Source organism: Gadus morhua, chromosome 23, assembly GCF_902167405.1.
Source record: "Gadus morhua chromosome 23, gadMor3.0, whole genome shotgun sequence".
In the NCBI taxonomy this organism is placed as follows: Eukaryota; Metazoa; Chordata; class Actinopteri; order Gadiformes; family Gadidae; genus Gadus; species Gadus morhua.
The window spans coordinates 19,739,301-19,764,300 of NC_044070.1; the positions used below are offsets into that span (position 1 = coordinate 19,739,301).

Here is a 25,000-nt window from a genome sequence, read left to right on the forward strand (position 1 = left end):
TATGAACTCCTACGAGGAATTCAAAGTTCAAATCAGAGCCAAGGGGAACACGGTTGCCCATAATATGGCTAGGGTGGCATGCTGGCAAAAATAGCCGACCGTGTTAATTCGTAAGTGAAAAGATTCTGCATATTGTCTAAAAAATATTATGTATCATCATCCCTTTTACCCCCATATATGTGGGGCCCCATGAATTGCGAGCCCAAGTACCGGGAAATGCACTCGATCTCCGACCCAATATCGGACGTGCACGTCAATTTGCTTGCTTTTATTGGCGTGGTTCAACGTCTCAAATATCAAAACAAAATCAGCCTTGTTGACGCTGCAGATTCGCTCGTTTCGGATGAAAGGCGCTGGTCCGAAGCGAGTTATATACGCCGTTTTGTCCCTTCCAGCAGTAAAGGTGCTCGCGATTTGAGGGTCAGGGAACATCAAACCGATGAGATCTCCTATCCCCTCATTCGAGTTGTAGGACTGGTGCTTGACCACTGTGTTTAGAATCCACAACACTAGGGCTGAACGATCTATCGTTTTCGACCGAAAATCGCGATCTCAAGCATTACGATTTTGGGATCGTCAAAGCTGCGTTTTTTTTTTGTTTTTTTTTACACAAAAGTGCAATTATTTTGATCCTGATGAGCCATTGAAGCAAGTTTACTTAAGAAAGAGGGCTTTGGTTGTTGTTTCTTAGGTACTTGAATAAACAGTCTTGCATTTGAAATCTGTTGCCAGCAGTTTTCATTATTGCATTACCTTAATGGAATTCATTGGTTATATTAATTTATACTGAAACTTGATTTAAAGAAAATAAATCGTGGTTGAAATCGAAACCGCAATCTCTACCAGAAAAATCGCAATTTCAATTTTTTCTTAAAATCGTTCAGCCCTACACAACACCTCCGCTTTCAGTGTTGGTGTCGCACCAAATGCTACCCTCAGGTCAGTGCTAGCAGCGGGGACCGTCTGCGGCGGTGGCGCCGGGGCAGAGATGCAAAACGTAGAAATGGCTGGGGTCTGTGTGTGGCTCCTGGCAATTGTCTCTCTCGTTTTATGTTTTTGGCTCTGCATATGGCTGACGACAGCCTTAATCCCCATGGTGCCGAGCTTGAATGTAGGCTACTTTTGCACGGAATGCATCTGGCCTGTTCTGGGTTGGCAACGGACGCTAGCCAACCTCGGAAACTGACGTCTTCCAGCCAACTGACGTTGAACTTGCATTTACCCATTGTTGCAGACTAGCTAGCAAGCGCGCAGACATCCGTTTATATATGCAGCTAGCAAGAAAGTAGCCCATCGTACATCTCCTTCCTGAAAAGTCCCGCGAGAAAAATACAAAATTAAATAAGCCTGCCCCGACAAATTTAAGACCTCCGAGTTATACATTTAAGACCAGCATATGACATTTTTGACGAATTTAAGACTTTTTAAGGCCTTAAATTTAGAAAAATGAATTTAAGACTTTTTAAGACTTTTAAGACCTCCGCGGACACCCTGACTAACTACACACACAGGTACACACTAGTATACACACAGGTACACACTGTACACACCCTAACTACACACACAGGTACACACTATACACACACTAACTACACACACAGGTACACACTAGTATACACACAGGTACACACTGTACACACCCTAACTACACACACAGGTACACACTGTACACACACTAACTACACACACGGGTACACACTATACACACACTAACTACACACTGTACACACACTAACTACACACATGGGTACACACACTAACTACACACACAGGTACACACTATACACACACTAACTACACACACGGGTACACACTGTACACACACTAACTACACACACGGGTACACACTGTACACACACTAACTACACACACAGGTACACACTATACACACACTAACTACACACACAGGTACACACTAGTATACACACAGGTACACACTGTACACACCCTAACTACACACACAGGTACACACTGTATACACACTAACTACACACACAGGTACACACTGTACACACACTAACTACACACAGAGGTACACACTGTACACACCCTAACTACACACACAGGTAGACACTGTACACACACTAACTACACACACAGGTACACACTATACACACTAACTACACACACAGCTAGACACTGTACACACACGGGTACACACTGTACACACACTAACTACACACACAGGTACACACTATACACACACTAACTACACACTGTACACACACTAACTACACACAGAGGTACACACTGTACACACACTAACTACACACACAGGTACACACTGTACGCACACTAACTACACACACAGGTACACACTATACACACTAACTACACACACAGGTACACACTGTACACACACTAACTACACACACAGCTAGACACTGTACACACACTAACTACACACACAGGTACACACTATACACACACTAACTAAACACAGAGGTACACACTATACACACACTAACTACACACAAAGGTACACACTATACACACACTAACTAAACACAGAGGTACACACTATACACACACTAACTACACACACAGGTACACACTATACACACACTAACTAAACACAGAGGTACACACTATACACACACTAACACACAAACACAAACACACAGACACACACAGGTACACACTATGTACACATTATGTATACACACTTAGTGACACACTATACACAGTGATACACAGGTACACACCATGTACACACACAGGGGCACACAGGTACACACCGTGTACACACTAAACACACACAGGTACACACTATGCACACACTGCATACACACACAGGTACATACTATGTTCACACTACACACACACACACACACACAGGTACACACTATGTACACACTGCATACACACACAGGTACATACTATGTTCGCACTACATACACACACACACACACACACAAAGGTACACACTATGTATACACACACAGACACGCTTTACACAGTGATACACAGGTCCACGATATTTACACACACAGAGACACACACAAAAGACACACACAGGTACACACTCTATATTACACACAATATACAAACTGTACACACATCGAGATACACGTTCAGAAAAACATTCAGATACACACTTTACATGCACACACACACACAATATCAATACATTTAAAATTAATATACTATACCGCTGCATGTAAAACATGTTATTACGTTCTCTATCTACAGGTGGTGGGTGCTTCTCTGCCCTCCCATCTCTCCAGTGTGGACGACCAGCTACATCTGCTGACCTCTGACCTCTCTGCTCTGCTGAAGCAGGTGTGTGTGTTTTTGTGTGCGTGTGTGTGTGTGTGGGTGCGTGTGCTTGTGTGTGTGTGTGTGTGTGTGCGTGTGTGATATTGCATGTCTCTATGTGTGAGAGTTTGTTTTCGTTTATGTTTTTGTGTGTCTTTGTGTTTCTGAGGCTGTGTTTTTGTGTTTGTGTGTGTGTGTGTGTGTGTGCGTGTGAATGTATGTGTGTGTACAGGTTTGTTTTTGTTTGTATGTATATCTGAATGTGTGTAAGTTTATGTGTATATCTGAGTGTGTGTTCATGTGTGTGTCTATCTGAGTGTGTGTGTGTGTGTGTGTATGGATATCTGAGTATGTATGTGTGTGATGTTGCTGACCGTGCCTCCTCTTCTCCTGATTGGCCAGGCCACCCGTCTGTCTGATGACTTGGAGGAACTAGGCGTGTCCACCACTCACAAGGTTTCCCAGGGTGCAACACTCCTGGAGACCATAATCACACTCCAAGCCGACATCCTGGGTAATCAATAAGACTGATCAGTGTCATCTATCACGTGACCTCTCATACTCCTCAGGATTAACACACACACAAAAGACACACACACCAACACCATCACAGTCCAGAGGCGTCCTGCTCTCTGATTGGTTCCTGTAAAGACCTCCTGCTCTTTGATTGGTGTAGACCTAAAGCAGGAGGCGGGAGATCTCAACCAGACGGAGGAGGCGGGGCTACAGCTGGCCAATCACACGGGGCTGCTGGAGGAGATGGAGTCGATGTTGGACTCCATCGGGGCGGTCCAGTTGACCAATGGCACGGCCGCGCACCAACACAGGTGTGTGTGTGTGTGTTAGGGCTAGAGTGTGTTAGCGTGCGTTAGTGTGTGTTATACTGTTAGTGTGTGTTCTGTAAGTGCATATGTTAGTGTATAGATTAGTCTGTACATGAATGCATATGGTAATGTGTATAGTTTGGTTTGGATATATTGTATATATATATAAGTTTGTATATTTATGTATAAATGTGTACATTAGTTTGTATAGCATTGTGTAGTTGTGTAGTACTGTGTATATTGTGTGTAGGGTAGTGTATAGTAGTGTATATGTGTGTATAGTGTGTATAGTAGTGTACAGAAGTGTACAGAAGTGTATATTAGTGGTGTATAGTATTGTGTATAGTGTGTATATGGTAGTGTATATTAGTGTATGGTGTGTATATGATTGTGTACAGCGTGTGTATTAACCCTCCTCCTCCCCTCTCAGGCTGGCCTCCTCTCTGCTCCAGACAGTGCAGGCGGACTTCCACACCAGCAGGGCGGCGCTAGAGGGCAGAGTCAATCAGCTGGACTCCTCTCTGTCTGGACACACACACAGCCTGCAGCACGCACACACCCTGCTTAAACATGCTGTCCAGCATAACAACCACACACACACCATCCTGGACAAAGTACTCACACAGCACGCACAACACCAGGTGAGAAGCCTGTCTGCCTGTCTGTCTGTCTGTCTGTCTGTCTGTCCGTCTGTCTGTCTGTCTGTCTGTCTGCATTTCTGCCTGACTGTATCTCTGTCTGCCTGTCACAGCTACAGTCTGTCCTTTATCGGAGTTACAATCTGTAGTTTATCATAGTTACAGTCACTTAAAGTCTGAAGTACAATATCCGTTAACACTTACTGAGGTTAACAATATTTCTCTCTCTCTCTCTCTCTCTCTCTCTCTCTCTCTCTCTCTCTCTCTCTCTCTCTCTCTCTCTCTCTCTCTCTCTCTCTCTCTCTCTCTCTCTCTCTCTCTCTCTCTCTCTCTCTCTCTCTCTCTCTCTCTCTCTCTCTCTCTCTCTCAGTCTGTCCATCAGGACCTCAGGTCTTCTGAGGACTCGGTCTCAGTCCTGTTGGAGGAGAGCCAAGACCTGCTGTCCCTCACCCTCTCTTTGAGGGAGGAGCTAAACAATGCTACTGAAGTAAGTACTGCAATGCTACTAAATACTATCTATAGTATTGATAGGTTTGTGTGGTGTTATGTACTAGATGGAGACAAAGCAGTACCAGTAGATGGTACCAGTACCAGTAGTATTACTAGTATTGTGTTATCAGTAGTATTAACAGTATTGTTATCTGTAGTATTAGCAGTATTGCGTTATGTTTGTGTTATCAGTAGTATTAACAGTATTGTTATCAGTAGTATAACAGTATTGTGTTGTATTTTTGTCATTAGTACTATTTCCAGCATTGCGTTCTGTTTGTGTTATCAGTTTTATTAACAGTATTGCGTTGTGTTTGTGTTATCAGTAGTATTAACAGTACTTTGCTACAGTAGTATTAACAGTATATTGCGTTGTGTTTGTCTCACAGTAGTATTAACAGTATTGTTGTGCTCCAGGTACTAGAGGAGTTCAGCGGTGAGTCTGGGCAGTGGCGCCCCCTGCTGGTGCAGCAGGTGGACCGCGTGGTCGCTGGGCTGAGGGCCACCGACTCCCTGGAGCTGGTCTACAACGCAGAGGGACACGCACAGAGACTGCTCGCAGAAGCACAGACGCTCCACAGGTACACACTCTCACACACGCACACACGCACAGACACACGTGCACACACATACACACACAAACAAACACTCACGCATACAAACTTTTAAATGACTTCAAATCTCAACCTTTTCCTGTATCTCTATAACAATATCTCAATATAAATCTCTCTCTCTCTCTCTCTCTCTCTCTCTCTCTCTCTCTCTCGCTCTCCCTCTCTCGTAGCTCTCTCTCTCGTAGCTCTCTGGCGGCGGTCTATAATATTTCCCAGAATGCCACTGGTGCGTTTGGAGCCAACAGGACGATGACATCATTCCTTATGGCCGCACTGGAAACAGCAGACTACGCCTTTAACCTGGTACTACTACTACAGATGTATACTATAGAGAACTATATAACATCATCTATATGGTACTTCACTACATACACCTTTAACCTGCAGTACTATAGATATAAATACTATACTGAAGTATATAACATCATCTCTATAGTACTTCAGTATATACACCATCAACCTGGTAGCACTACTACATAGATCCAAATACTACATAGAAGTATAATATCACCAATATAGTTGTGAATATATTGTTTACAGATCAACCAGGTGTTAGTATATATAACTAGAAGATATAGTTTGAGATCTATATCTCTATAGCTCTTAGGTAGATGCTCAGATATAGATCCAAAGAGTTCAACCTCATTGGACCGAAATACTCATTTTGTATGTTTGTCATTCCAGACGATCATACCAGAGTCGCTGTCCGAGCAGAGAGGGGACGTCCTCAACAGCAGCTGTGCAGTCCTGGAACAGAGCCAGATGTTGAACACCTCCACAGAGGGTCTGTCTATACTACCTACCTGTCTGTCTGTCTGTCTCTCTGTCGGTCTGTCTACCTGTCTGTCTGTCTACCTTTCTGTCCCAAAAACACAGCCAGCAAGCTGTAGAACACCACCACACAGCGTCTGTCTGCTATCTACATGTCTGGCTGTCTACCTGTCTGTCTGGCTGTCTACCTGTCTGTCTGTCTGTCTGTCTGTCTGCCTGGTTTAATAACAGGTTCTAACAGACTAAGTGTGTTCTCCTCTTCCAGGCTTATCTCTCAACATGACTCTGACGACGGCTCGTCTGGGATTGGTCAGTGACGGTGTCCGTCAGATCTCCCTCCTGCTGCCTCAACCAATCAGCACGCTGGACAGTCTGAACCGTAAGTTCAGACCGTAACCTCTTCAGTGATTTAATAGAATATAATGAAACTTATATAATATAATATTTAATCTATCATAATTTAATTAATATAATATAATATTTGATATATTATAATGCAATTAATAGAGTATAATATATCATACATCATAATCTATTTAATATAATATTATGGGTGATATATTATAAAGTAACAAATAGAGTATAATAAATCAGATATCATAATGTAATTAATATAATATTATATATTATACATTATAAAGTAAGTTATAGAGTATAATATATCATAATGTAATTCATGTAATATTATATATTATAAAGTAACTAATAGAGAATAATATGTGATATATTATAAAGTAACTAATAGAGAATACTATGTGATATATTATAAAGTAAGTAATAGAGTATAATATATGATATATTATAAAGTAACTAATAGAGTATAATATATTATAAAGTAAATAACAGAGTATAATATGTGATATATGATAAAGTAACTAACAGAGTATAATATATGATAAAGTAACTAACAGAGTATAATCTATGATAAAGTAACTAACAGAGTATAATCTATGATAAAGTAACTAACAGAGTATAATATATAATAAAGTAACTAACAGAGTATAATATATGATAAAGTAACTAACAGAGTATAATATATGATAAAGTAACTAACAGAGTATAATATATGATAAAGTAACTAACAGGGTATAATCTATGATAAAGTAACTAACAGAGTATAATATATGATAAAGTAACTTACAGTATAATCTATGATAAAGTAACTAACAGAGTATAATATATGATAAAGTAACTAACAGGGTATAATCTATGATAAAGTAACTAATAGAGTATAATATATGATAAAGTAACTAACAGAGTGTGTTCCAGGTTCGGAGGCGGGTGAGGCGAAGCGTCTGGTCTCAGCCGCCCAGTCCGACCTGCAGGAAGCTGTGAGGAGGCTGGAGGAAATGACATCACAGCTGGAGAACGCCAGCTCCGTGGTGGAGCGAGCCAATCACACGACACGCCGCACCCAGCACCTGATCAGCCAGTCAGACGGCACTGGTAATAGACACGCACACGAATGCACACACATGCAGACACACACACACACACACACAAACACACACACGCATGCACACACATGCAGACACACACACACACACACAAACACACACACACATGCAGACGCAGACGCACACACACACATGCAGACACACATACACACAAATGCACATGGACGCGGACACACACACACACACACACAGACACACACAAAAAAAAACACATACAAGCACGCAGACAAATACACCCACTCACACACACACACACATGCAAACACACACACATGCAGACAAACACACACACACACACACATGCACACAAAAAACACACACAATAGACCATGTTGTCCACTAGCGATATGTCAGTTATGTCCTAACGTTAACCCCTGTTCCCTCTCAGCCAATGAGGTGCAGCTTAAGATGGAGGAGGCGGAGCTTCGTACGGACCGCCTCCTGAACAGGATGAAACCGCTGAGCATGCTGGGAGAATCCATGGGGAGGAACCTGACCGACATCAGAGAGCTGATCAAACAGGCCCGCAGACAGGCTGCCTCGGTACGCACGCACACACGCACGCACGCACGCACGCACACACACACACTCACACGCCTGAATATGCTGATGCTAGTGATGATGATGATGATGATGAAGAGCGTGATGATGATGATTTTGAAGAGTGTGATGGTGATGATGAAGAGTGTGATGGTGATGATGAAGAGTGTGATGGTGATGATGAAGAGTGTGTTGGTGATGATGAAGAGTGTGTTGGTGATGATGAAGAGTGTGATGGTGATGAGGAAGAGTGTGATGATGATGATGATGAAGGAGAGCTTGGCGATGACGAGGATGGAGGCGTATCATAAATGTGTGTGTGTGAATCCAGGGGCCGGTTGCACCAACTGGGCGTAACTAAGACTGGTCGTAACTAAGACTGGTCGTAACTGCTAAGTAGGTCTTAGTTACGACCTGGCGTTAGAATGGAACTAACGCCGGTTGCACCAACGGGACTTACGCCTGGTCTTAACTACGCCCGGTCTTAGCCATGCGCGGCCATGTGAATGTTCCATGGTATGCGCATATCACCGCGTTGCTAGGATACCTCGTGACAACAGCTGTTTACTATTTTACTTGACATGCTGTTGGACACCGAAATAAATAATTCATTCGTTCACTTATTGTCATTCATTAATTGTGTTAATGCCTAACAATAAAACACTGCAAACAAATATAATTAAAATATGTATTTGTAATGTCTGGTTTACGACGAGCAGGCATTTAGACGGGAATGGTTCTGTAGGAGAGATTTGTTTAATGTGTCAGCCTATATAAAACATATAAACATAGTTAAAACAACATTCACAACTGATTATAAGTTGAGAACGGACTAATCGGCCAGCGATATCTTCCCGACAGGCAGTCGATCTGTGAACACTGATCATATCGCCGGCTGTGCTTTGAAATGCAGTTTAGCGAAGCGTTGCAAGGATGGTGGTAAAGCTGCATTGGATTGGATGTAATTGCTATAGAAACAGCCTGGAATTTCAACTCTACGCCTGCCCCTGACCAGGCGTAGGATTTACGCCTGGTCTTAGTGAAAAGAACGCTAAGCCCAGTTGGTGCAACCGGCGTAACGGTTAGGTTGGACTTAGAACGCCAAGTTACGACCAGGCGTAGTTACGACCAGGCTTACGCCCAGTTGGTGCAACCGGCCCCAGGTGATGATGATGGTGATGATGAAGGTGTATGTGTGTGTGTGTAGATCCGCGTGGCGGTGGAGGCGGACGCAGACTGCGTGCGGTCCTACCGGCCGGACGTCCGCTCCAGTAACTTCAACACGCTGAGCCTCACCTTCAGGACCACCTCACCGGACAACCTGCTGTTCTACCTGGGGAGCAGCACTGTGGTACACACACACACACACACACACACACACACACACACACACACACACACACACACACACACACACACACACACACACACCTGGGGAGCAACACTACGGTACACACACACACACACACATACACACACACACACACACATGGGGAGCAACACTACGGTACACACACACACACACACACATAGGGAGCAACACTACGGTACACACACACACACACACACACACACACACACCTGGGGAGCAACACTACGGTACACACACACACACATACACACACACACACACACACATGGGGAGCAACACTACGGTACACACACACACACACACACACACATACACACACACCTGGGGAGCAACAATACGGTACACACACACATACACAGACACCTAGGGAGCAAAACTATGGTACACACACTCACTCACTCTCTCACTCACACGCAGCACGGTACACACAGACACACTCTCACACACACACACACATACCTGAGGGGCAACACCAAGGCACACAACCACACAAGCGCACACACACCAAACACCCCAGAACCTGCTGTTCTTCTTGGGCAGCACACATACATTCATGAACACAGTGCGGTAACCTTTGACCTGTCTTCTGATTTCAGGTGGACTTCCTGGCCGTAGAGATGCATGCTGGGAAGGTTTCTCTGGTGTGGAACGCCGGGTCCGGGGTGGGCCGCCTGGAACACCCCCACCTCCTGATCACCAACAACAAGTGGACCCGGGTCAACGCCACACGGTAGGCTGTACATCTCTGAACCTTGTGTTACTCTGTATTACTTTACAATGCTTTACATTACTCTGCATTACTTTAGATCACTCTGCATTACTTTACATTACTTAACATTACTTAACAGCATGTTACCTCTGCATTATTTTACAACACTTTACATTACCTTAAATCACTTGAAATTACTTTAAATGACTTTGAATTACTTTGCATAACTTTACATTTCTTTAAATTACTTTGCATTGCTTAACATTACTTTACATAACCTTTCATTACACTACATTACATTGCTTTTAATTAGTTTATATTACATTAATTACTCTACATAACATTACTTGGCATTACTTTACATTACCTTACTTTACATTACTTTGCATTACTTCCCTTTACATTACTAAACATTACATAACTTGAAAGGCCTTTGCATTACATTACTTTCCATTACTTCACTTTACTTTACGTTACTGTTCATTAGTTAACGAGTGCTGTGTTGTTGTCTCCAGGTTCGGGCTCCACGGATCCCTGTCAGTCCAGCAGCTGGAGTCAGGCTCCGCCCCGTTGCCCCCGGCAACCGCCCAGTCCCCAGGATTGGCTCAGATCCTAGATGTGGACAACAACACTGTGATCCATATAGGAGGGATGGGCCAGCACACCCAGGTACAACACACACACACGCACAAGCACACAAACACACGCCATGCAGACACACACATACACGCACACAGACACATATACACAGGCACGCACACACCATGCAGACACACACATTCACACCATACAGACCCACACATAAACACACACCATTCAGACACACACGTTCACACAAATACACATGCACACACACACACATTATTTTGCAATTATTAAATTTCTGTCCACATAAATAACATGTGTGCTTGTGTGTATGGTGTGGTGTGTGTCTCTGTGTGTGTGTGTGCGTGTGTGTGTCTCTTTGCGTGTGTGTGTGTGTGTGTGTGTGTGTGTGTGTGTGTGTGTGTGTGTGTGTGTGTGTGTGTGTGTGTGTGTGTGTGTGTGCGTAGGTGCCCTCTGCGCTGCGGGCCTCCACCTTCCGGGGCTGCATGGGCGACGCCTCTCTGAACGAGAAGAACATCGGCCTGTGGAACTACGTCAGGAGAGAGGGGCGGTGCAGGGGCTGCTTCACCAGGTACGCACGCACACACACACACACACACACACACACACACACACACACACACACACACACACACACACACACACACACACACACACACAAACACACACACAGTGGCAACCCGGCTTGGTGAGTGAGCCGCCTCCTTCCAATCAGCACACAAACTGGAGATTACTTAGAGACAAAATGGCACTTTTATTCGATATATCATATATCTACCAAAGCAAACAAAACTCAGCTTGGGAGGAATCGACAGTCTTCAACCTCCGGGTGGAATCACATCACCCACGAGACTGGTCTCTCCGCACGCGCGAACCAGGAGAGCCCTGAGTGAGTGTGGAAGCATGCTTTCTAAAGCATGCTTCCCCACCGGTGGTACACTGTTGAGAATCGGTGGTACACCGCCTCCACAACCTGCCCCCTTGGCCTCCAGGGGCCCTGTGCCAGAGACAGGTTGCCACAACACGCACAAACACAAGAACACCCACACGTACGTGTACACATACACATACACACACACACACACACACACACAAAGACATACACACAAAGACAATCTCACATGCCCAATAATTATAACATAAACAATAACAAAATAATCAAATTTAACCAATGTGTTTGTGTACTTTTGTGTGCGTGCCTGTGTGTGTCTGTGCCTGTGTGTTTTTGTGTGTCTTGGCCCGTGTGTGTGTCTTTCTGCATGTGTGTGTCTGTCCCTGTGTCTGTGCCTGTGTGTGTGTCTGGGTTTGTGCCTGTCTGTTTGTGTGCCTTTGCCTGTGTGTGTGTGTGTGTGTGTGTGTGTGTGTGTGTGTGTGTGTGTGTGTGTGTGTGTGTGTGTGTGTGTGTGTGTGTGTGTGTGTAGTCCCCAGTCGGAGGAGACCTCCTTCCTGTTCGACGGCAGTGGGTTCTCCGTGGTGCAGAAGGCCCTCAGGTCCATCTCCACCTCCATCGTGCTGCTCTTCAAGAGCCTCTCCCCCAACGGCCTGCTGCTCTACCTCGCCTCCAACGCCACCGTACGCTCTTTACCTCCTGTAGCCTCACTTCCTGTTTGTTGTTTACCTCCTGTAGCCTCACTTCCTGTTCGTTAATTCCTTCCTGTAGCCTCACTTCCTGTTTGTTGTTTACGTCCTGTAGCTATCTGTCACTGTTTGTTGTTTACTTTCGCTAGCTTGACTTCCTGTTTGTTGTTTACTTCCTGAAGCCTGACTTTCGGTTTGTTTTTTATTTCCTGTAGCCAGACTTCCTGTTACATGTTTACGTCAACTATTGTGATATCCTGTGTTTGCAATTTTCCTGTAGCGTGACTTCCTGTGTTTGTTCACTTCCTGTAGCGTGACTTCCTGTCCATGGAACTGGTGGAGGGACGTTTCCGTTTGACCTTTGACCTGGGTTCGGGCGCCCTGGCGATGACCTCCACCAAGACATACAACTCTGGAGTCTGGACCAAGATCACCCTGCAGAGAAACAGACGCAAGGGTGAGCTGTCTGTCTGTCTGTCTGTCTGTCTGTCCTTCTGTCTGTCCATCGGTGGACTTCTCTGTCTTTCTTTCTGTAAGTCCTTCCATCTGTCTGACTCTGTGTATCCGTCTCCAGGCTACCTGTCCATCATGACTGCTGACCAATCATCAGAGAAGGAGGTGTTGGAGGCGGAGTCGCGCGGGACGGCCTCCGATCTGAACCGCGCCGACCTCGACCCCATTTACATAGGAGGACTTCCTGCCTCTCGACCAATCAGGTGAGAGCTTCACCCACTGCCGCCAACCAATCAGTGACAACCCTACATCTCTTCACATTGCTCACTCATCTCCATGAACCTGTCTGTCTCTCTAACTGTCTGTCTGCAGACGCCAAGTGGTATCCAGGTCTTTCGTCGGGTGCATAAAGAACGTGGAGATCGCTCGCTCGAACTTTGACCTCCTGCAGGACGCCTACGGGGTGAAGAAGGGCTGCGTGCTCGAGGTAACGGCCGATCAACACTAGCTAGCACCGCTAGAGGAAAATTGCTGGATGCTAACTATTATGGATAGAGGTTACCGCAGTTAACTAGCATCTTTCTTGCCTGGATAGCGGTGACCAAAACTATCTAGTGGCTAACTTCCCCTAGATAGGGGCGTCCCTAGCTTACCAGCAGCTAACAAATCTAGCTAGAGATAACAACAGGTAACTAGTAGCTAACTACCCCTAAATAAACCCAGCTAACAGACAGCTAACTAGCCCAAATAAAAGCAGCTTATTGAGAGCTCACTAGAGATAGTCTAGTCTAGCTAGAGCAAAGCCAAATGTAAAACCGTGTCTCTACCTGTCTGTCTGTCTGCAGGCGGTGAGGAGTGTGTCGATGTTAAAGGAGGGGTATGTGCAGCTGGCTGCTCCCTCTCTCGGCCACGCGGGGGAGCTGTTCCTCACCTTCTCCACCAGGAACTCCTCTGGGCTGCTATTGGTTGCCTTCAACAACACACCAAAAGCAAAGGTAGCTATGGCGAGTTTAAGTTTAATACCAGGAAACAGAAAAAGTAGTTATGTAACATTAACTATAAGAATAATAAACATAACAATATGCTTGTGTGTGCTTGTTTGTGTGTGTGTGTGTGTGTGTGTGTGTGTGTGTGTGTGTGTGTGTGTGTGTGTGTGTGTGTGTGTGTGTGTGTGTGTGTGTGTGTGTGCGTTCCCAGTTCCTCCTGGTGGTCCAACTGGTTCCGGGCGGTGTGGGGGTGGAGCTAAGCTTTGGGGGCGGAGCTAGCCAACGGGTGGTGGTGAAACCCCGGAGCGGAGTGTTCACAGACGGCCGGGACCACTCCCTCATCATCTCTAGGACCAGGAAGTAAGTGTTTCCATGGAAACCACGTGCATGCAGAATAGCACATGCTAACATTACAACAGTACTAGCATAGTACTACCTAGAACTATATAGTACTATAGATATTACTGTGGTACTTTATCAACACAGTCATAACCTAGTACTGCAGTAATAGAATAGTACCGTAGTACTTTATCAACACAGTACTAATATAGTACAAGGATTATACTTTCCTAACACAGTACTAATATAGTACTAGGAATATTATACTTTTCCAACACAGTACTAATATAGTACTAGGATATTACTTTTTCAACACAGTACTAATATAGTACTAGGATATTACTTTTTCAACACAGTACTAATATAGTACTAGGATATTACTTTTTCAACACAGTACTAATATAGTACTAGGATATTACTTTTTCAACACAGTACTAATATAGTACTAGGATATTACTTTTTCAACACAGTACTAATATAATACTGGGATATTACTTTTTCAACACGGTACTAATATAGTACTAGGATATTACTTTTTCAACACAGTACTAATATAGTACTAGGATATTACTTTTTCAACACAGTACTAATATAGTACTAGGGTACTACTTTTTCAAAACAGTACTAACTTGGTGTTCTCTCTCAGAATGCTGACGGTGCGGGTTGATGAGGACCATGTGGAGTCAACTCCCCTGTCATCGGGTGGATCCTCCTCTCTGCCGCCCTCCTCTATCTTCATTGGTGGGCTTCCCTTAGGACAGGAGAGCCGTCTGCCAATCAGATCACAGAATGCTTCCAGATCCTTCCGCGGCTGCATCCAGAATCTAATAGTCAACGACAAGTATGTCTGTCTGTTTCTCTTTCTTTCTGTCTGTCTGTCTGTCTGTCTGTCTGTCTGTCTGTCTGTCTGTCTGTTCTCTGTATGTCTGTTTCTCTGTATGCCTGTCTGTCTATCGGTCTGTCGGTTCGTTCCTTCCTGTCTGCCTGTCTATCTTTTCTGTCTGTTCGTCTTTCTGTCTCATTCTCTTTCTGCCTGTTTCTCCCTCTGTCTAACTGACTGTCTCTGTTTCTGTCAGTCTGGTGAGGAAGTTTAATTTGCTGACATGCTGTTTTGATTGACAGGTTGGTGGACCTATCGGATGCTATGAGGTATGACGGGGTGCAGCTAGACAGCTGTCTATTGGAGGAAAGGACCAGGGGGGCGGTGCTTCCAGACGACCAGGAATTAGAGCCCACGCCAAACCCCTCCCACTCAGCCGTGACTCCTCCCACTCAGCTCAACACTCTCGCGCCACAATCACTCACGGTACAATACACACTATACTACACACAAAATACACAAATACTAAACAACACACATAAGACGCATAGTACATTACACACACATTCTAAACAACACACATACAACATAATACACATAATAGACACACACGCATAAAAGACAATGATGCAATGTTTCTGATGATTGGTTCTGATTTGTTGCTGATTGTTTTCTGATTGGTCCAGTGTGTCTCGGGGGAGGAGCCAACCTTCCTCTCGTCAGCCCATCAGTTTGGTTTTTCCAAACACAGTCACATGACCTTCAATATAAACCCCAGCACTGTCCGCAAGAGGTACACACAAATACACACACACGCACAGTCGCACACAAACACGTACACACAATCAATAATCACAAATCATGATGTGACATTGATGCGTTATTATATCAATAATTGAACAGTCAGTAACATCCTGTGTGTGTGTGTGTGTGTGTGTGTGTGTGTGTGTGTGTGTGTGTGTGTGTGTGTGTGTGTGTGTGTGTGTGTGTGTGTGTGTGTGTGTGTGTGTGTGTAGCTTTGTGCTGAAGCTGTCAGTGCGTACCCACGCTGACAGTGGACTGGTCTACCTGCTGACCAACTCCAACCACATGGACTACGCCACTCTGCAGCTTAGGGGGGGGCGGCTGACCTTCACACTGGACCAGGGCCGAGGCCGCGCCTCCGCTAGCTCCGCCCACCCGGTCAACGACGGACAGTGGCACACGGTGAGACACACTCACTCACACGCACGCACGCATACACGCACATGCATTGGTACACGCACAAACACACGCACACAAACACACATAATCACGCGTACCAAACGCACACACACTCCGATGCGCGCATGTGCACTCCCACACCACACACACACACACACACACACCCATACCACACACACACACACACACACACACAGACTAAAACACACACACACACCCACACACACACACTCTCTGCTACACACTTACCTCCCCTCCCTCTCAGGTGCGGACAGAGTTTGCCAAGCGCTGGGTCTCCATGGCGATAGACGGCGTGTCATCAGACCCTGTGTCTGTGAGGGGCAACCAGCTGGACGTGGACAAGACCTTTTACCTGGGAGGGCTGGCTCACACACACACCTGGAAGACCTCCAACGTGAGTCTCTCACACACACACACACACACACACACACACACACACACACACACACACACACACACACAAACCTGGAAGACCAGTAACTCACTTGTCTCTCTACCTATCTGTCTGTCTATCTGTCTGTCTCACCTGTCTCTACCTGACTGTACCTTTCTGTCTACCTGTCTATCTGACCTGTCTCCCTACCTGTCTCTCTCACCTGTCTATCACACATGTCTAACTGTCTATCTGACCCGTCTCCCTACCTGTATCTCTACCTGTCTACCTGTCTGTCTGATCTGTCTCTCTACCTGTCTCTCTACTTGTCTATCTCACCTGTTTACCCGATCTGTCTCTCTACCTGTCTATCTGACCTGCCTCCCCACCTGTCTGTCTACCTGTGCAGGTGACCCACAGCCTCCCAGGGTGTGTCCAGGCCGTCAGTCTTAACGGGGTCCGCTTGGAGACGCCCGCCTCCCAGCACAATACTACTTCCTGTTTCACACACTCACAGACAGGAAGTTACTTCAACGGCACAGGATACGCTGCTCTCGGTAAGTGTTTTTATGTGTGTGTGTGTGTGTGTGTGTGTGTGTGTGTGTGTGTGTGTGTGTGTGTGTGTGTGTGTGTGTGTGTGTGTGTGTGTGTGTGTGTGTGTGTACGTGCATGTAACGTCCTTCCATTATGGATGTTTCTGTGTGTGTGTGTGTGTGTGCGTGCGTGTGTGTTTGTGTGTTAACATCCTTCCACTTTGTGTGTGTGTATCAGTGCCTGAGGGATATAAGGTCGGCTCCGACATGTCGGTGTCTCTGGAGTTCCGGACCGGCCAATCAGAAGCTGTGTTGCTGGGCATCAGCAGCTCCAAGGTGGACGCGATTGGTCTGGAGATCATCAACAGAAAGGTGGAGTACAGGACATCTAATCTAATCTAATCTGAACACACCCAATCTAATATAATTAGATTAGATTGAAGCAAATCTAATTTAATCTAAACTAACTAAATGTAATCTAATCTTATCTGAACCAACCCAATTTTATGTAATCTAATTTGATAGAACCTAATCTAATCGACACCAACCCAATATAATCGAATATAATTTGTTTTAACCTCATCTAATCTAAACCAACCCAATATCTTGTCATTGTATCGAACCTAGTCCAACCTAAATTAACCCTAATCCAACGTAATGTAACCGACCTGCTGTGGTGCGTTCAGGTGGTGTTCCATGTGAACAACGGGGCAGGCCGTGTGTCCGTGGAGTCGGTCTCTGGGGTGTGTGACGGCCTCTGGCACCACCTGGTGGCCAAGAAGAGTAAGAACAGCCTGCTGCTCATTGTGGATGGAAAAACCTCCAGCACCCAAAACCCCTACCCACAATCCACCTCTGCTGAGACCAACAACCCCGTGTATCTGGGAGGATATCCAAGTAAGACACGCACGCACGCACACACACACACACACACACCCATCACACACACACACGCACATATGCATCACACACACACTTCGACTCACACATCATCCACACACACATCCACCCACGCTTGCATCACAAACACATACACACATACACACACCCACCCAAGCATCACAGACACACTCACAACCATCCTTGAATCACACACATACACACACACACACACACACACACACACACACACACACACACACACACACACACACAGACACACACATACACACACACACACGTGACAGACCATTACTAAGTCGTCCTCTCTCCCCTAGGTGCGGTGAAACAGAACAGCCTGTCATCAAGAACCTCGCTAAGAGGCTGCATGAAGGAGGTGAGGCTCGTTAAGGGCCATGTGACCAAGGTTCTGGACCTGAGCTCCGCCTCTTTCCTGTCCGGGGTCACGCCCAACTCCTGCCCTGCTGCCCAGCCACACGCTGCCTGATTCCTATTGGTCGACACACGTGTGCACACACACACACACACACACACACACACACACACACACACACACACACACACACACACACACACACACACACACAGAGTCCTCTTAGTCCACACTTATGGCTTTATTAGTGTTGTTAGCTACTGGCTATATGCTATATTAGCTTTTGCTTCGATTAGCTTCAGCTGAATGTTTTTGTTGAAACGTGTATTTTAGCTATTTTTAATGACTCAAGAGAATTAACAATGTTTGACGAGGATTAAACCATTTGATAAAGGTTTCTCACATCGATTCTATTTTCCTTGCATATGATGAAAATGTGTCTGTAAACTAATCGAATACAGCGTTGTTCCTAATAAATACATTTCATTTCTTAGTTCGTGGTGTTTATGATTACTGCCTCACTTGGTACAGTCCACCACCAGTCCCCTACTTCCAGCCTCACTTGGTACATTCAACCACCATTCCCCCTCATTCCCACCTCCCTTGGTACAGTCCACCACAACTCCCCTACCTTCAGCCCTTCTTGGTACAGTCCACCAATGGACACGCCCCCATGTGATGGATCTCAGTGACGTTTTTAACACATTGAAAACAGCAGATAAAGTTGTAAGTTCCACAGCTTGACCCTGATGCTTATTCAAAACATTCAACTTCTGTTCATTCATATATATATTTATTATAGTTTAAAATTAAACTTCCAAAAAGGTTAACATGTCATACAAGAAGATGTTAGAAATTCATGGCAGACATCTTGCTCAAATTAATTACTTTTTAAATAAAATATATTAATTATGAGCAAACGAATGAACTTCCCTAAGTATAAAAGTCATATAATTCATAATTCACATAAAGGTTACCTTTTAACCTGATTTAAAAGGCTCCTGTTTTTATTGTATTTATTGTAATTATTCCACATGCTGCTTATTGTTCGTAATCTATAAGATATGTAAAGGGGCAGCAATATATATTATAAGTATTTATCAGGCTGGAATGCATGAAAACTATTATTATAGTGCTATAGTGTAGTACTAATATACATAGAAGTACTAGTAGTAGTAGTAATACTGTAGTACAAATAGTCATAGAAGTAATACTGTGGTGCTAGATAGAAACCCTAGTACTAATATTCATAGCATTGGGACTACTAGTAATATTAGTAGCAGCAGTAGTAATAGTTATACTAGTATTATAAGGCAGCAGTAGTAGTAATACTAGGATTAGCAGTAGTAGAAGTAACACTATTTGTAGTAATACTACTAGCAGCTGTAATGATAGTTTTGTAGTAATAGTAGTAGTAGTAATACTAGTCGAGTAATACTAGTAGTGGCAGTAGTAATACTAGTTTTATCAGTAGTACTATTAATACTTGTCGTAGTAGTATTAGTAATTAGTAGTATTCATACTAGAAGTAGTATTTTGATACTAGTAGCCATGGTATTAATAATACTAGTAGTAGTAGTAGTAGTAATACTAATAGAAGAAGTACTAATACTTGTTGTAGCCGTAGTAGTAGTAGTAGTAATACTAGTAGGCGTAGCATTAGGGCCAGTGGTAACACTAGTTCAGTAATACTACTAGCGGTAGTAGTTATAATACCAGTAGCAGTAGTAGTAATAATACTATTAGCAGTAGTAGTAATAATACTAGTAGCGGTAGTAGTAATAATACTAGTAGCGCTGGTAGTAATAATACTAGAAGCGGTATTAGTTGTACTACTAGTAGCAGTAGTAGTAATAATACTAGTAGCGGTAGTATTAATAATGCTAGCGGTAGCATTAGGCAGGGAGCGTGTCTATGTTCCCCGGGTCCTATGTTCCCCTCTTTGTATGAGACTGGGAAACATAGGACCCTTTTTTAAAAAAAGGGTCCTATGTTCCCCGCTTTTCCCAAAGGCAGTGGCTATTCGTACGGCGACCGAGCTTGTCACATGACCGCAGTTGACCTATCAGTCTGCTCGGCGCTAACCCTAAAAGAAAGTTGAAAAATGTTCAACTTTTTCGGCAGCGACGGATCCGTCATCCAATCAGATCGCGTATGCAAATTTAAGCACTGTGACGCGACTCGGGCTCTGACGATGCTGGAAAGCGGGAAAGCGGGTCATCTTGCCTCGCAACAAACAGGAAGAAGGGGGAAGAACCCGGCGAAACGATTTGACGGTGCAGTGGGCACGAGGACGCCTCGTGCCCACTGCACCGTCAGTCAACGGACGTGGGAAGGCGTGGCTGACGGATGGGGGAGTAGTCTTTGCAGAGGCATCCGTCAGCCAATCAAATCGCTTCGCCGGGTTCTTCCCGCTTCTTCCTGCTTGTTGCGAGGCAAGATGACCCGCTTTCCCGCTTTCCAGTATCGTCAGAGCCCGAGTTGCGTCACAGTGCCTACATTTGCATACGCGATCTGATTGGATGACGGAACCGTCGCTGCAGAAAAAGTTGAACATTTTTCAACTTTCTGACGGTGGCGAACGCTCCAACTGAACGGACGGATCCACAATGCATTGCGCGTACGTCCCCATTCAAAGTCAATGGGCAACGGTCAACTGACGGAGGTAGTGGGCACGGGGCGTAACCGGGCCGACCGTAATTATAGTAATTAATTAAAGTAATAACCCTAACCCTTACCCTAACCTGCCGTGAAAATAGACTAATGCAGTATTTTTACTGCGCGCCGTACGAATAGCCTAATTGCTATTCTTACGGTCGCCGTACGGATAGCCACCTTTCCCAAAAAGTATGTTGTATGTTCCCCGATATGTATGTGTATGTCTGTTACTTTTTCCCCCACTACTGCCAAATTCCGGCCGAGATAACTACCATTGCATGTCTTTACCTTTTGTGGAAGAGGGAGACGTCGGAGAACCTGACGTCTCTCTTTGAGCAGCCTACAGGTAAACTGCAGCTGGTGACCATTGTACCGTTCTTGCATTTTTAGCTTCGTAGTCCCCGTGCCAAACACTCGACTAGCAAACGCCAGCCCATACCTACCAACAACAATGACGCCGGTAAACAAAACCCGAGAAGCCCAATCCCTACGAGAGCTCCCCGCGCTACGGCCATCCAGAGGCGCAGAGCTTTTGGCCGTGATATTATTATACTATTATATTATATTATATTATATACTATCATATAAAGAGCTCCGGAAGTTGCAAACGGCAACAATCACTTTCTCCTCCATGCTGCAGTTCACCCCGGACTGCACTGCACTGAGTTGGCCGGTTGAACGCTGATTGGCTGTCACGTTACACATGTCACTCAGTGGCCACGCTGTTGAACGCCGATTGGCTGTCATCACGCGAATGTCGCGTCAACGTTTAAATATTTTTAAAGATTGATAGATTGCGGGGAACATAGGACCCTTTTCCCAGAAAAGGGTCCTATGCTCCCAGGTATGTATGGCTACAGGGGAACATAGGACCCTTTTTGGGAAAAACGGGGAACATAGGACCTTTTTTTTAAAAAAGGGTCCTATGTTCCCTGAGCGGGGACCATAGAACCCGGGGAACATAGAACCCGGGGAACATAGGGATGACCCCATTAGTAGCAGTAGCACTAGTAGCAGTAGTAGTAATAATACTAGTAGCAGTGTTAGTAATGATGCTAGTAGCGGTAGCATTAGGCCCAGTGGTGGGAGGCCTGTGGTCGAGGTTTTAGCAGCCAGCTACAGGAAGGGTTCACCAGGTGGACGTCCATCAGCACAGTGTCTGGGTGGAGACACCTTTCTCCTGCAGACAGACAGACACACAGACAGGTTGTCTGACAGACATATAGGTAGACGGACATCGGTCAGATAGACAGGTAGGCGGACAGACACAAAGGTAGGCAGAAAGGTTGGCAGACAGACATACGTATAGGAAGGTAGGCAGGCCGACACACAGATAGACAGGTAGGCAGACAGACAGATAGGCAGACACAGACCGATAGGTAGGCAGACAGGTATATATATAAATAATGTAACATTTGTAATTGAGTGAATTTAAATCTCACCAATGTTTCCTCCAACTTCGAACAAACAATTGACGTCCTCATAACCCGTCCTGTAAGAATGATACACACAAAATATGCTCATCCATTCTCATATGTGTGTACCTGTTCTCATATTGTTGTTTGTGTGCCTATTCTCGTATTGTTGTCTGTGTCCCTGTTGTCATATTGTTGTGTGTGTGTGTGTACCTGTTCTCGTATTGGAAGCGGGCGATGACGTCCTTGGCCCTGGTGTGTCCATCCAGTTGTATCGCCATGGAAACCTTGGAATGTAGGGGGGCATGAACTCTGATCACCCCCTCCCACAGACTGGGCACCTGGAGAGAAGACGGGACATCTGTACCTTTATCTCTAGCTAGGAGTCTGTACCTTTATCTCTAGCTAGGAGTCTGTACCTTTATCTCTAGCTAGGAGTCTGTACCTTTATCTCTAGCTAGGAATCTGTACCTTTATCTATAGCTAGGAGTCTGTACCTTTATCTCTAGCTAGGAGTCTGTACCTTTATCTCTAGCTAGGAGTCTGTACCTTTATCTCTAGCTAGGAGTCTGTACCTTTATCTCTAGCTAGGAGTCTGTACCTTTCTCTATAGCTATGAGTCTGTACCTTTATCTCTAGCTAGGAGTCTGTACATTTCTCTAGGGCTATGAGCCTGTACCTTTATCTCTAGCTAGGAGTCTGTACCTTTCTCTATAGCTATGAGTCTGTACCTTTATCTCTAGCTAGGAGTCTGTACCTTTCTCTAGGGCTATGAGTCTGTACCTTTATAGTCAGGGTAGGGTTGAGTCTTGAGTCTGTACCTTTAGAGTCAGGGTAGGGTTGAGTCTGTCCCTTTAAGGTTAGGATCAGGATAGGTCTGGGTCTTCTCACCTGGTTCTTGTAGTTCTTGTCCTGTCTCTTCTTCAGACCTTTCTTGTGGCAGGTCACCTGGTTCACCCGTCTCACCTGGGCCAGCAGGAAGCACGGTACCTGCACCAGGGAGAAAGGGCCCCGTTTCTCCTACCATCTGTCTGTGTGTTTGTGTGTGTGCATGTTGAGTGACGTTTATATTTAATAAAATGTAACTAGAGTACATGAAAGCAAAAGCCGAAAAGGTTGTGCAGTTTAAAGATTGGATCATGAATCGTCAAACGTGACTTTGAACGTTGAAGTGGACATCACCGATAATGTATAACTTGTTCCCCCTGAGTTAATAAACTTAAAGTTATTCAAGTCATGAGCACATCAGAAGGTCTCCTGCTCTGGTCGTAGCGACTCCACGCAAATTGAAACGCGCTGAAAGCGGCCACGCAGTTGATAGCGAATAAACCAAAAAGAAGGACATTACAAACTAGCTGGACGCGTAGCAAGCAGCAGCAGGAAGCGAGTTCAGTGCTGACGTGGTTTAATGGGTTGCTAGGGTCTCGCCAGGTGTACAGTGGTCGCCATGGTTACCGTCCACAGCAGGTCTCGGTGGGCGACCAGCAGCTGGACCAGGTGAGCGGCGCCCACAGCCTCCTCCATCTCCTGCTGTTGCCGGGCGACGCAGCGCTTGTTTCCGTGGCGGCTGGGGAAGAGGTTGGGGGCTATCACCATGGAAACGTTCCACAGGGACATTCTGTTCCTGTCCTGGTGGGACACAACCTCACAGAGGAAGGACAGCAGCACCTGGGGACGGACAGGTGGACAGACACACCTTCAACAGGTGTCTGCGAGTTCAAGGTAGAAGCAGAGTGTGTGTGTGTGTGTGTGTTTGTGTGCGTGCGTGCGTGCGTGTGTGTGTGTTTGTGTGTGCATATGTGTGTGTGTGCGTGCGTGCATGGGTGCGTGCCTGCGTGTGTGTGTTTACGTGTGTGTACCTTCAGCAGGTGTCTGTTAGCTTCGGGTAGCAGCAGAGTGAGAAGATGGAGAGCTTGAACCTGGTGCACCTGAGAGGGTATACCTGGAGAGAGAGAGAGAGAGAGAGAGAGAGAGGTAGAGAGACATGGAGACATGGAGACACATAGAGAGAGAGAGAGAGAGAGAGAGAGAGAGAGAGAGAGAGAGAGAGAGAGAGAGAGATAGAAAGGT

The 25,000-nt window shown here is 45.3% G+C and overlaps 2 protein-coding genes across 2 annotated transcripts in view; one reads left to right on the top strand and one right to left on the bottom strand.

Moving 5' to 3' along the window:
- The window catches only part of lama1 (laminin, alpha 1), a gene marked incomplete at its 5' end in the record, with an annotated part of 34,288 nt that extends 14,938 nt beyond the window's left edge, over window positions 1-19,350 (top strand). Inside the window, 30 exon segments of the mRNA XM_030349466.1 lie at window positions 3,193-3,282; window positions 3,661-3,772; window positions 3,935-4,085; window positions 4,513-4,723; window positions 5,091-5,207; window positions 5,627-5,790; window positions 5,994-6,126; window positions 6,508-6,607; window positions 6,860-6,973; window positions 7,864-8,040; window positions 8,440-8,594; window positions 9,799-9,942; window positions 10,560-10,693; window positions 11,188-11,341; window positions 11,725-11,849; window positions 12,700-12,850; window positions 13,169-13,313; window positions 13,431-13,572; window positions 13,682-13,796; window positions 14,155-14,304; window positions 14,507-14,655; window positions 15,281-15,475; window positions 15,757-15,940; window positions 16,141-16,247; window positions 16,471-16,660; window positions 16,923-17,072; window positions 17,461-17,608; window positions 17,823-17,956; window positions 18,271-18,481; window positions 18,802-19,350. Coding sequence (XP_030205326.1) covers window positions 3,193-3,282; window positions 3,661-3,772; window positions 3,935-4,085; window positions 4,513-4,723; window positions 5,091-5,207; window positions 5,627-5,790; window positions 5,994-6,126; window positions 6,508-6,607; window positions 6,860-6,973; window positions 7,864-8,040; window positions 8,440-8,594; window positions 9,799-9,942; window positions 10,560-10,693; window positions 11,188-11,341; window positions 11,725-11,849; window positions 12,700-12,850; window positions 13,169-13,313; window positions 13,431-13,572; window positions 13,682-13,796; window positions 14,155-14,304; window positions 14,507-14,655; window positions 15,281-15,475; window positions 15,757-15,940; window positions 16,141-16,247; window positions 16,471-16,660; window positions 16,923-17,072; window positions 17,461-17,608; window positions 17,823-17,956; window positions 18,271-18,481; window positions 18,802-18,971 — 4,422 coding nt within the window.
- Window positions 19,351-22,516: 3,166 nt separating this feature from the next.
- arhgap28 (Rho GTPase activating protein 28) overlaps window positions 22,517-25,000 on the bottom strand; it is an 8,952-nt gene continuing 6,468 nt past the window's right edge. Inside the window, exons 12-17 of the mRNA XM_030349730.1 lie at window positions 24,790-24,872; window positions 24,386-24,598; window positions 23,822-23,920; window positions 23,144-23,271; window positions 22,958-23,007; window positions 22,517-22,695 (exon numbers count right to left, since the gene is read on the bottom strand). Coding sequence (XP_030205590.1) covers window positions 22,586-22,695; window positions 22,958-23,007; window positions 23,144-23,271; window positions 23,822-23,920; window positions 24,386-24,598; window positions 24,790-24,872 — 683 coding nt within the window. The 3' untranslated portion in view covers window positions 22,517-22,585. The remainder of the gene's footprint in view (window positions 22,696-22,957; window positions 23,008-23,143; window positions 23,272-23,821; window positions 23,921-24,385; window positions 24,599-24,789; window positions 24,873-25,000) is intronic.